At 39.2% G+C, this 12,517-nt stretch overlaps 1 protein-coding gene and 1 long non-coding RNA gene across 12 annotated transcripts in view; one reads left to right on the forward strand and one right to left on the reverse strand.

Moving 5' to 3' along the window:
- The window catches only part of KIF23 (kinesin family member 23), a gene marked incomplete at its 3' end in the record, with an annotated part of 45,448 nt that overhangs the window by 20,948 nt on the left and 11,983 nt on the right, over nt 1-12,517 (forward strand). For 3 of the 11 annotated variants that reach the window (XM_082445837.1, XM_082445840.1, XM_082445847.1), the window contains 12 exons: nt 3,409-3,488; nt 3,573-3,692; nt 3,915-4,041; nt 4,376-4,534; nt 5,150-5,307; nt 6,037-6,210; nt 6,493-6,672; nt 6,953-7,264; nt 10,041-10,271; nt 11,145-11,227; nt 11,420-11,498; nt 12,130-12,200. In XM_082445837.1, the coding sequence (XP_082301963.1) occupies nt 3,409-3,488; nt 3,573-3,692; nt 3,915-4,041; nt 4,376-4,534; nt 5,150-5,307; nt 6,037-6,210; nt 6,493-6,672; nt 6,953-7,264; nt 10,041-10,271; nt 11,145-11,227; nt 11,420-11,498; nt 12,130-12,200 (1,774 nt within the window). Of the gene's footprint in view, nt 1-3,408; nt 3,489-3,572; nt 3,693-3,914; nt 4,042-4,375; nt 4,535-5,149; nt 5,308-6,036; nt 6,211-6,492; nt 6,673-6,952; nt 7,265-10,040; nt 10,272-11,144; nt 11,228-11,419; nt 11,499-12,129; nt 12,205-12,517 lie in introns of those variants that run through there. The other 8 variants (XM_082445845.1, XM_082445838.1, XM_082445844.1 and 5 more) reach the window with 6 other exon arrangements.
- LOC309654219 overlaps nt 4,178-12,517 on the reverse strand; it is a 33,836-nt gene continuing 25,496 nt past the window's right edge. The window contains exons 2-3 of the long non-coding RNA XR_014260047.1: nt 10,593-10,707; nt 4,178-4,497 (exon numbers count right to left, since the gene is read on the reverse strand). This is a non-coding gene — a long non-coding RNA (uncharacterized lncRNA). The remainder of the gene's footprint in view (nt 4,498-10,592; nt 10,708-12,517) is intronic.

The following is a 12,517-nucleotide window of genomic DNA, read 5'->3' on the forward strand; positions in this document are numbered from 1 at the left end:
GTGTGTTTTTCTCTTTTAATCTTTCATTCAGTACAGCCATTCATGTTATGTTTTATGTTAATAACATTTATGGAGTACCTACTGTGTTACAGGAGTTGAACACAGATATAAAGGATGGCACCCTGCCCTAGAGAGCCCATCTAGTACAAGAGAGGCAGGTAACTAGAGTGTCTCAGTAGAGCATGAAGGAGGAGAGCACAGGGTGTTGTGGGAGTGCAGAGCAGGGCTGCTCCATCCGTTCTGGGGCTGTGTGTGAGGGGGGGCTTTGGGGAAGAAGGTGTGGAGTTGACACTTAAACTGAGGCGTGAGCTCTCTGAAGGAGGATAGAATTAAAGGCATCATTCCTGAGAGAACATGGCAGGGTCATGGTGCTGAAGTGTAGGGTGTGGATTTGTGAACCGTGACCACTGAGGCAGGAGGGCAAGGCAAGGTCATTAAGACCCTTGACTATCATATTAGAAAGTCTGAATTTTTTCTTGAAGGAATAATGGTGACTACCAATTACTAAGGGGCTAGTGTGTGTCCTAGTATCTACTATACGTGGGCTTGATTTCTTGATTGTGACTTTTCAGGATTGTATCATACCCAGTTTTCAGATTGGAAGAGGTTAAGTAATTTTCCCAAGGTTAGAGCCTGGTTCAAACCCAGGTTGGTTGAACTTTCAAAACCTGTATCTTTCTGCTGTTACACAGTCAATGAAGGATTACTTTTAGAAAGACCATTTCCCCAGTGTAGCAGATTAATTTACCAGAGGCACGTCTAGAGAGATGAAAAGCAGTCAGGAGCCTCTTGCAGTAATTCAGATGAGCCATCGTGTCACCTGGAGGCAAAGGTCAGCCAAACCCAAGAGCTAGTTCGCAAGTAGGCCCATCTGGATGTGGAGAGGAAGGAAGAGAAGAGGGTAAATCAAGGAAGATCTTGATTGAGGAGAAGTAGCCTGAGGTGCAGGTATGGGCAGTTAAGAGTTTTGTGTTGGATATATTCCATTTATTCAAGTGTAGGTGCCTAGTAATTGGATGCAGAGAAGTACATGGATTTGGAAGGAAAGAGATTTGACTTGAGGTTTATAGGTTTAGGTTTTGCCAATAAAAGCATGATTTAAGCAATGGGGAAGATAAGATTATTCATGGAAAACAAAGAGGAATAAACTGAGGGCAGGGCCTTGAGGACAACAAGTCCTTGAGATGATTAATTTAGAGAGACTGGGAAGGAGAGAGTCGGGGGGTAGCTAGGTGACTTGAGGGAGTATGGAATGACTAACCACACACACACACTTTATACACATCTTTATAAGAAGACAGCGCATCCGGAATCCAGATCACAAGAGGAAGGATTAACCTTGATGGGAAAAGAGGTCTAGCTGGATTGGGAGCAAAGTAGAAACCTGAGGGTTCTGATGCTTTGGGGAGAAAACCAGAAAGGACTATCAGTGTTGATATGGATGGGGAACAGGTGTGACATGGTTAGGGAGTGAGAACTAGAAGAAGAGGATATTGTGCCTGGGGCATAGTTTAGCCTCAGGTTTCTAGAGGTGCTGCAGTTCTGAGTGATAAGGTTCAGGGCGTGGATACAGTGGTAAAGAGAGAAAGATTACTGGACTTGAGGAGGCTGGGGCTCTCTGATGGCAGGTCAGAGTGACCCTCCTCTTAGATCCTGAAGTTGACCCAGGAGCTGGCATGTATGGGGCACATTTATTTGAAGGCAGCAGTAAGGAACTAGGAAAATGTTGCTGGCCTCCCTCTACTCACCATCCTTTTAAAATGTCAGGCTTTAGAAAACAAGCAACTTTTATTCACAAGACTACAGGGCTGCAGGGGAAGCACCACCCTTCTGGGAAATAAAAGTAAGGTTGCAGGGCTTTGCACCATGGGATGGGGTGAAGCTTGTGGATACTACTCAGAATGATATTTTAGAATGTATAACATAAAATACAGGATTAAAAAGGAAACCAATTAGACTGAAATGTGTTTTTTAAAGTATTCTTAAAACCTCTGTCATAATTTATGTGCTTTATTAAGGCCTTAAATAAAATCCCAACAGCATGTCTAATAACTGCATAATTTCAAAGTATCTTGAGATCAGCAATAAACCAGTGTTATAAAAGTATCTGTGACTTCTACTGATTAAAAATCACAGGTGGCACTACTACCACCACTGTAGGTTTCTGGCCTACATTCATAATGGAAGGAATAGTTAAATTTCAGAGATCAATAGAAATAAAGATGTAATTTATTTCCCATCCATGTATGCAGACTCCCTGAAGTGTACCCATGGACAACACAGACCCCAGGTTAGGAACCCCTGGCATTAGGGAAAGAGGTGAATGGATCATTCTGTGAGAGGCCTGAGGATGAGGGAAGTCTGTTAACAGGAATATCGATTTTGGAGACACAATGGAAGAAAAGGAGGAAAGGCAGTGGGAGTTGGGGTCAAGAAAAATAAAGCACGCATCATGGAATATCACGGAGGTGCAGATGAGCTCTGTGGTTTTTTGGTTTTGTTTTTGTTTTTTTAATTTTTATTTATTTCTTTTTGGATGTGTTGGGTCTTCATTGCTGCGTGCGGTTTTCTCTAGTTGTGGCTCCCGGGCTCTAGAGCGCAGGCTCAGTAGTTGTGGCGCACGGGCTTAGTTGCTCCATGGCATGTGGGATCTTCCCGGACCAGGGCTCGAACCCGTGTCCCCTGCATTGGCAGGCAGATTCTTAACCACTGCGCCACCAGGGAAGCCCAAGCTCTGTGTTTTGAGAGGTGGCTAAGAATGAAAGCATGGTGGAGTCAGCTGACCGTAAGGTTTCAGGATGAAAAAATTCTCAGGTACTTCTGGGGTCTATGCAGGTGAGCTCTCCTGTATTGTTGGCTTGATAGATCTGTCAGACTTGCCTTGACTCAGAAATTCAAACGAGTGGCCAGGACTAACAAGTATGTTGCCTAAGAAACCCTTGTTTAGATATTGAGGGAACAGATTTAGTTGGCTCTCAAGACACTTGACTGGTAGAAACAGGAGCTCCTCCTGGTGCAGGGGAGACTTCAGTGTCTGGATGGAGCCAACTGTAGCCTGAAATGGTCATGCTTTAGAGAAAACAGTTTCTTATGAGGATATTAAACATCTGTATCTAATATACTCTTTCACATCACAGTATTTAAGATTTGGAAGAAACTTTATGGGTCATGAAGCATAATGCTGCGTTCAGTGGAGGGTCTTTATGATAGAGTCCCTGAAGGACGGTACTCACCCTCTCCTGCAACACTGCCAGATATGGACAGCTCTTTAAGTTGAGCCACTAAAATCTGTCATTTGTAATTTCCATCTACTAGTTCTATGAAGTAGGGATTTCATAGGCAAACAGACCACACTCTAGCTACTCAATTGTTGTCTTCAAATGTCTTCTGTGTACATTTTTCTGTCAGGTAACATTAATCAGTCACTAATGACGCTAAGAACGTGTATGGAGGTCCTGAGAGAGAACCAAACGTATGGAACTAACAAGGTAAGCAGCAGCCTTTGGACATTTGTATAGTTTTGTTTGTGTGCATTTTCTGCCTTATGTATTTGGATTTGAATATATTTATAGATGGTTCCATATCGAGATTCAAAGTTAACCCATCTGTTCAAGAACTACTTTGACGGGGAAGGGAAAGTACGCCTGATCGTGTGTGTGAATCCAAAGGCCGAAGATTATGAAGAAAGCTTGGTAATTTTAATGCCTTTATAGAGTCTGACTTTCTATAGAGAAAACAACCATTTGGATGTGAAAAATAACATTTTGAACATTTTTTAAACTGATACAGAACCATTAGTTACAGAAGTGAACTAATGACCAATCTATTACCGTTTCATTTACTAATTTCTTTAGAAAGACTTGGATACGCTTATTTGTTTAAAAAAAACAAACCCCATTTATTTTGTGTCTTAGCAAGTCATGAGATTTGCAGAAGTGACCCAAGAAGTTGAAGTAGCAAGACCAACAGACAAGGCAATATGTGGTTTAACGCCGGGAAGGCGATACAGAAACCAGGCCCGGGGAGGTCCTGTTGGAGACGGTATGAGCTGCTATGTCATTTGCCCACTGATGAGTCTCTGTCTCTCTCTTTTTAAAAAAATCTGTTTCACATAAGAAAACTGTTTACTTCCTCTCCCCTCGAAAAACAAGTGCAAAAAAAAATCTGAACCAAAGTATAAGTGACATTTCTTTTATTATATACCTTTTTTTCATTTTTCCTTCTTTATAACACATTTTTAAGGAAGTATTAATGACAGCCCAACAAGGTACAATGTTAACTGGACTGGGGCTCTTACCACAGTGTTAAAACTTGTTTGAATAACATTTTTTCCTGTGTAAGTAACTAACTTTTTATTTTTAATAACTCAATACAGAACTGCTGGTTTCAGAAGTGGTTTTGCAGAGTTTTCCACCGCTGCCATCCTGCGAAATTTTGGATATCAATGACGAGCGGACTCTCCCCAGGCTGGTTGAAGCACTCGAGAAACGACATCACCTGCGACAAATGATGATTGATGAGTTTCACAAACAGTGTAAGGGCAAAACTGCAGTCATTTTAACACCAGAAATTTGCAGGGAATTCAGTTCTATGTTGGGATAGAATCTGCAAGGAAGGGTTATTTTGTCTCTGAACTTAGCAGTCCCCAAGGCATCATTTTATATTCCAAGAAAGTAAAGCAAAAGAGAAAAGTGAGTATGAATTTCTCCCTTTCAAAAATCAACAGTGATGATCAAAGGGATAACAGCTACTTTTTAGTTCCTACTAGTTACTTATTTGCAAGGCATTTAACATGTATTACATCATAATAACTATCTTTGAGAAAATCACTTAATCCTTTATTTCTAGTTTCCATCTGCAAAATGGGGATTGTAATTGCTCCTACCTCAGAGGGTGCTGTAAGGATAAATGAGATAATGTATGAAAATCATGTAGGACAGGAACAGCTTGGTACATAGTAAGTGCTCAGTGAATGTACTTACACTTATCATCTTCATAAGAAAAATGTGAGATAAGTGGTATTTAAATCCCCATTTTGAAATGAGGAAATGTGCTCAGAAAAAAATAACTTGCCCACATCACATAAAAAGTTGATTTCATTGGTTATTTTCGAATCGGAGTAAACTTGGCCTGCATGCTCTTGTTTCAGCTATTACTTTTAAAGCTTTGTTGCAAGAATTTGACAATGCTGTTTTAAATAAAGAAAATTACGTTCAAGGAAAACTAAATGAAAAAGAAAAGGTGATCTCAGGACAGAAATCGGAAATTGAACGACTGGAGAAGAAAAACAAAACTTTAGAATACAAGGTTGGCTTTGGTATTATAATGGATGTATATTTAGCACTGGTCTCTGACTTAGCCGTTCTGCTAGACTGGCCTGCAGCTGCTGCTTACTGGGAGTTATCATTTGGTTATTTACTAATCTTCATCCCATCCCCAAAAAGAGGAAATATGAGTGAAAAGCATAAAAGGGGTAATACACTCTTTAATTTTATGAGATAGACTCTAGCAATCGAAGAGAATGTTCTACAGTTTAGCGTTGATTATAGCTTGCTTTTTGATTTACTACTGTGTAATGTTTGTTCTCTCATTTACTGAGGATCATTTAGGGGGTACACATTCATTCTAGAGAGAAGCTAATCTCAACCAATATAGTGTTCTCTATTCTGAAAGTAACCTAAAAATTAAATTTTAGGCCTTAATTTTCAGGAAAAGTAATTTTTACATGAAATCAGTTATAACTTCATCTTTCAGTGAGGAACTTGTTTAAAAGTTCTCATTTCTAGGAATGGAGGTGGGAATTCAGATGAAATTTTAGAAGGAAACGCTTTCTCCGTGATTTTTCTTTCCGTAACTATGCTTGCATAAGAAGATTATGAGAGAGATTATTTTAAAGCTACTTGAAATGTTTACATACCAAATGCTGAACATAATGGGCTACTTTCCCAGGTTGAGATTTTAGAGAAAACAACGACTTTTAAAGCTACTTGAAATGTTTACATACCAAATGCTGAACATAATGGGCTACTTTCCCAGGTTGAGATTTTAGAGAAAACAACGACTATCTATGAAGAAGATAAGCGCAATCTGCAACAGGAGCTGGAAACCCAGAATCAGAAACTTCAGCGACAGTTTTCTGACAAGCGCAGACTAGAAGCCAGGCTGCAAGGCATGGTGACAGAAACAACCATGAAGTGGGAGAAAGAATGCGTGAGTGTCATTCACACAGTGCTCATGTCAGGGATGATTCACCTCTAATTGTAGCATTCTGAATCACTTGTACTTGGGGTAGGGTTTTAGTGGTGGTGGCCACAGCAGCCCCTATTCAGTTCCTCTTCCTTCCTCTGCCCTTACAAGTCACAACAAATTAATAAGCATTATGAAGAACTGGAGAACTGTCATCTTTAGGAAGTAAAGTGTTCAGGTAAACTGGTGCACTTGTTTGCTAGAACTGAATTAATTAGAATATTTATCGCCATACATAATCTTCAGGAGCGTCGAGTGGCAGCCAAACAGCTGGAGATGCAAAATAAACTCTGGGTGAAAGATGAAAAACTGAAACAACTGAAGGCTATCGTTATTGAACCCAAAACTGAAAGGCCAGAGAGACCCTCTCGGGAGCGCGATCGAGAAAAAGCTACTCGAAGATCTGTTTCTCCATCACCAGTACCTGTAAGTTATTTGTAGTTGTACAGTAACTTAGTAGTACTAGAGAAAGTTTGTTCAGATTAGGTGACTATTTCTGTGAGAATCTTTTGTTTTATATTATTGTATTTCTCAAATTTCTATTTACAAATATTTTAAAATTTAGTATAAACACAAATTTAGTATAAAAGTTAGTAATTTAGTACAAAAATTATCATGTTGTCTTCCCGTGCTAATATTATAGAAAAGTAATGAACTGTTTCACTTTTTCAAGTCTTGCTCATTAATTTCTCTTCAATTTTTTTAGCCTTCTAGTAACTATATTGCTCAGATTTCCAACGGCCAGCAACTCATGAGCCAGCCACAGCTACATAGGCGCTCTAACTCTTGCAGCAGCATTTCTGTAGCTTCCTGTATTTCGGAATGGGAGCAGAAAATTCCTGCGTACAACACACCTCTCAATGTCACATCTATTGCAAGGCGTAGGCAGCGGGAGCCAGGACAAAGTAAAACTTGTATCGTGTCAGACAGAAGGCGAGGGATGTACTGGACTGAAGGCAGGGAGGTGGTTCCTTCACTCAGAAATGAGATAGAAATAGAAGAGGATCACTGCAGCAGGGTTAGTGCCAGTATTATTTTAAAGCATCGTAGCAATAGATTTTAATCTTCTGTGTTTTTTTAACTTGGTTCAGAAAGTTCAACGGAAAGATGGGTGAGCTCTAATATAAACAAGGTCTAATTTTTCTGTTAGTTTGAAAGATCAAATCACCCTGAAATTGAGGCCTAGCTCTTCATCTGAAAAAGCCTAAACCCATTTGGCACAGAAATACTGCCTCGTGTTCAGTGAAAGCAGGTCAGTGGGGCACATCCCAGAGTCACATGTGCTTTTCAGCTGCATAAACTGAGGAGTACCCACAAAGCCAGTGACTGAGTGTCTTAGAGCACGTTTTCCATTTCTGATTTTGGTTTCTCTTCCCCAAATTAGACTTTTTGCTGTTTTCGAACTTTCATTTTTAAAATTGCTTTCCCAGACTTTTATTTTGAAAAATAGATTTGTAAATATTTTTTTTCTTGAACCTTTGACAGTAAGTCATAGACTTCGTGTCCTACATAACCACAATCTTCATCACACCTAAGAAAGCGTTAACCCTGAAAAGTACCTTCTAACATACAGTTCATGTTTACATTTCCCCAGTTGTCCCAATAATGGCTTTTCTTTTTTCAAACCTTGGTCCTATCAAGGTGACATTATATGTGGTTATTATCTCTCTTTAATCTCTTTCAATATAAAATAGTCCATCCTCCCCTTTTTTGATTTTCATGACATTGACTATTTTTTGAAGAGCCCAGGCCAGCTGTTTTATAACTGCTGAAGGGAGGTTTCCATCTCCAATACATTGCTTTTAATCTCAAGGCCTTTATTTCAATTTACAAGGGCTCTGCCTCATTCAAGGGTGTTTGTTTAAACAAAGTCATGTCTATATTTTCTTCTTAAGGGTTAAGGTAAAGTTTTCCTTTGAATCTGAGTAAGTGGACAAAGTTAATACTGTGAATTTACATTTAGTAAAATTTTAATATATCATCTCTTTAAGAATTTTTCTTCTAAACAACTTAATCTTACAGTAAATATTTGCTTTAGATTTTCTTGTTGTATAATTTAGGGTGCAGAAAAATTTCATTCAGGTGGCCTGCATTCCTGATTATTAAGGGATGATGATGAATTACAAGGTATTTACCAAGGCAACAGATAATTCTAAAATCGCTTAAGTTCTTTACTTTGCAGATTTTGCTTTAAACCATTTTAGGGAGCAAATCATGGTGGCTGGTCTTTCTGATCAACTCTAATAAATCCCCCTTATTTCATGCAAGTCTATAGACTGAAAACTATTCAAGGCCTACTTATGCCTGGTCAACATTAATGTAATATCTAATTTGGCTATGAGATATTTAAGAGGATTTACTAGAGGTCCTTTAACTTCTTCATTTGAAATCAAAATCTCTTTAGAAGTGCAGCAGAGAAAAGTTTAGGCTAGTATCTATGCATCTAGGTTTGTTGGTCAAAAATTAGGTCAGGTGGACTGAATTTATACTTCAGTGAGGAAGAAATTTAAAATATCATTTATTTCATAAATGATTGATAGTAGAATGTAAGGACTGTCATCTTTCCAAAGCTTGTCTCAGAATGTATTTATTGCTAAGTGTGTTTGAGAAATCCGTCACCTTTGCTAAATGGTAGGACATGAGAGCCACATTCTTCCTTTTCAACATTAAGCTATCTTAAGAATGGGAAGTTTCCTGCTTGTTGTGAGGTTTGGGCATCCATAGTGGCAAACTCTATTGCCCATGTTTTAGTATCCTGATTTGTCACTAGTGCTTCATTTGTTTCTTGTACAGGGAAAAACACTTCAGTTCTCCATATACGCATTTTAAATTAGATGTTCATACTTGACCAGCTTTGAAGGATTTGGGCTGTGGCAGACTGTTTCATTTCCTTTCAGTTTTGTAAACAGAAAGATGTTTGCAAAGTTACAAAGAAACTATTAACTATGTTCTGTATGTGATTTTTTTTTCCCCCCTTAGGCTGAATGTGCTAAATTTAACTGTCCTAAAGTTATATAACATTTTACTGGAAGCATTTAGTTTTTCATTGTATGATAGAGGCTGATTTGACAGTATATTCTTTATCTAGTTCTTGGAACCTTTATGAAACGCTTGGGGGAAAAAAGTTGGTATGTTTTAGCCATTACTGTTTTTTGAACTTTTCAAAAAGTTCTGTTTTGAGATTTTTTTAAAGTACTCAGAAGTATTTTATTTACATTCTTTTAATCATTTTATACACAAGGTTCTCATTATACCTTATGTTCTTTAGCATTCTGTAGTCTACAGCTCCATCAGCTTTGGGGAGGGTCCTGGTTTGTAATAGGAGTATTTTCTCTTTTGTTTAGAGGCTTATGATATGTTTAGGGCTTCTGCTGATCTTTCTGAAGCTTTTAACATAGTCATGGACCTAACAGATTACCTCACAATAACAGGCACAAATACTGGTTTTTGATTAAGAATGCAAAAATGAATTACTTGTCCTGAATACCACCTATGCAGGAAAGACTAGCGGCATGACCAGAACTTTTCCTTCCATTCTTTGTTGAAAGGGAAGCTCCCTAGTAGAATATATAATACATATACACAAGCTGGTGTTAAAAGATGTTCGTTGGTTTTGTTTAAATACAAAGAGAACATTTGAATTGCCTGAGTAACGTTTAGCTTTTGAAAAGGTTCCTGCATTTGTTTTGATATTGTCACCAACTAATGTAGCCAAAACTGCTGCACTTCTAATAGCACCCTTAAATTAATTCTGGGTTATGCTTGTTTCTTGATTCCTCTTTCAACCTGATCAGAATGCACCACCAGTTCGTCTGCGACACAGACGATCACGCTCTGCGGGAGACAGATGGGTAGATCATAAGCCTGCCTCTAACCTGCAAACTGAAACAGTCATGCAGCCACATGTCCCTCATGCCATCACTGTATCTGTTGCAAATGAAAAGGCACTAGCTAAGTGTGAGAAGTACATGCTGACCCACCAGGAACTAGCCTCCGATGGGGAGATTGAAACTAAGCTAATTAAGGTAAAAAATTTACACAAGAGAAGAAAATATTCAAAAAGTCAGCTTAACAAAAAACCATTTACTCTTCCTCTGATGACACACAGGCAGTGTCAACTGGAACTTAAATGGGTATTTGATAAAACCTCTTTGTTTGTTAGAAAACTAAAGTAACTACTTAGATTATGAATCTGCTAAATTGGAACTAAATCTGCTCCTTTCTGTCAAATGACGTGTAGAGTCTCAGATTTGTTAGAGGAACTCCAGATGTATTATGTACTTTTAATTAATATGTATTTTGTTTTAACCCCTACTTAAGAAGTAAACCAAACAAAGAACTCCTACCTTTGACTGTACTGTCACTTGAGGGAATTCCCTGGCAGTCCGTGGTTAGGACTCTGCGCCTTCACTGCTGAGGGTCCGAGTTCGATCCCTGGACCAGGAACTAAGATCCCACAAGCTGTACAGTGTGGCAAAACAAAAACAAAAACAACTGTACTGTTATTTGAATATGAGAGGAGGGGTACATCCAGAGAAGAAAGTATATTGCCTTCTAACATTTACAAATTTCTGACAGATTTCTTGATCTCTAGTGTAGTTTTTTTTTTTTCTAGTGTAGTTTTTAAATTATAGGTTGAATAAAAAGGAATGTTATTTTCTGCAATTAAGAATGCTACTAATTATATTGCATTGGACTTCTTTTGTTTAGTGAGAGATATGTACACAAATCTTTAAAGTATTTTAACGGTACAGACCCAGCAGTCCAAGCACCATCTGGTTTTGTGGATGGGAGTTTCCATAAAACAGTAGAGTCTTAAACATACATATGTATTTCAAATTAAATTTATCCTTTGGATGTATAAAAAGTGTAATGGTGACCTTTTCTCTTGGCTGTAGGGTGATGTTTATAAAACAAGGGGTGGTGGACAATCCGTCCAGTTTACTGAAATTGAGACTTTGAAACAAGAATCACCAACTGGGTGAGTGATCATCAAATTCCTTTCTTTAGAGGGCTGTCATTTTCTTAGCTGCTCATTCTTGAGGAACAGACTAGCCTGTAAAATGTATCAATTCTCTGAAGGAGTATATATGGTATTTCCCGATTTCTAATATATTTCCTGTTCTTAGATACAAAAAATAACTGTTGCATTGTGTTTTCCCTTTTTCTGTAGTCGAAAACGAAGATCTTCCACAGGAGCACCTGCCCAACCAGATGGAACAGAGTCTGAATGGACCGACGTAGAAACAAGGGTAGGAGTACGAAGTATTTGCTAGGGATGTCATATTTGAAGCCCTACAGCTGTAGCTTTTCATGCTCTTTGAAACAAACAACTAAGGTCTGATCCCACATGGCCAGTGCAGCCTGTAGGCCTGTCCCCAGCACAGCTGAGAAGGTATTTGTATTTCTGCTCTGGTTTTCCTGGAGCTCTTCAGTGCAAAGCCCGTTTTGAGTGTAGAGGGATAGGGCCCAAGAATCCAGTCAGAGAGCATCACCCTAGAATAACAAGAATGCCCATCAAACTGATGGGAATCTTCTCAGGAGAAGACCTTCCCTGTGCAACTGTTAACTCCTGAGGAGAGATTCACATAAAGATCATGGGAAGGTGGGGGTCAGCCGGCCAAGCTCTAGCCTTTGCCACTTTCTTCTTCCTGATAGAAAATGAGGAGATTTACCTGTATGATCTCTAAAGACCCTTCTACCTCACAATTTCTGTGGCACATCAAATAAATTTCAAGTACCTGATTGGTATTTTAACATACGTATCTGCACTGGACTAGAAAGCAATGTTGGATTTCACCTTGGTTGACTCTATCTAAATAGGTCTGTTTAATAGACTGCTGAGAGGAGCTGATCTTTCCTCTTCTGTGGTTTTTCTCTCAGTGTTCTGTGGCTGTAGAGATGAGAGCAGGGTCTCAGCTGGGGCCTGGGTATCAGCACCACGCACAACCCAAGTGAGTACCGACCACGTGTGGCCTTTCTCTCTGTGTTTTCCCTCCCCACCACCCCTTCTCCCTACCAACCACTTTTTTTTTTTTTTTTTTTTTAAGAGGACCTATGTGGTTTTTGTTTGCCCGTTGGAATATCTGGGCCCTACTGGCAGACTGCGCTAGGCAGTAGCAGTGCTGAGAACCCGGGGTGGGGGCGGGGGGGTGCTGAATAAGAGCAATTAGAGCTGTAAGAACATTCGCTCTTGTTCCTGTTTTTGCCTGTGCTCATAAAGTTTTCAGAGGCTGAACTGAGATCATCTATGAGGAGGGGAGGCTGGAGT

The sequence above is a fragment of the Balaenoptera physalus genome (assembly GCF_965194825.1).
Source record: "Balaenoptera physalus genome assembly, chromosome: 2".
Lineage (NCBI taxonomy): Eukaryota > Metazoa > Chordata > Mammalia > Artiodactyla > Balaenopteridae > Balaenoptera > Balaenoptera physalus.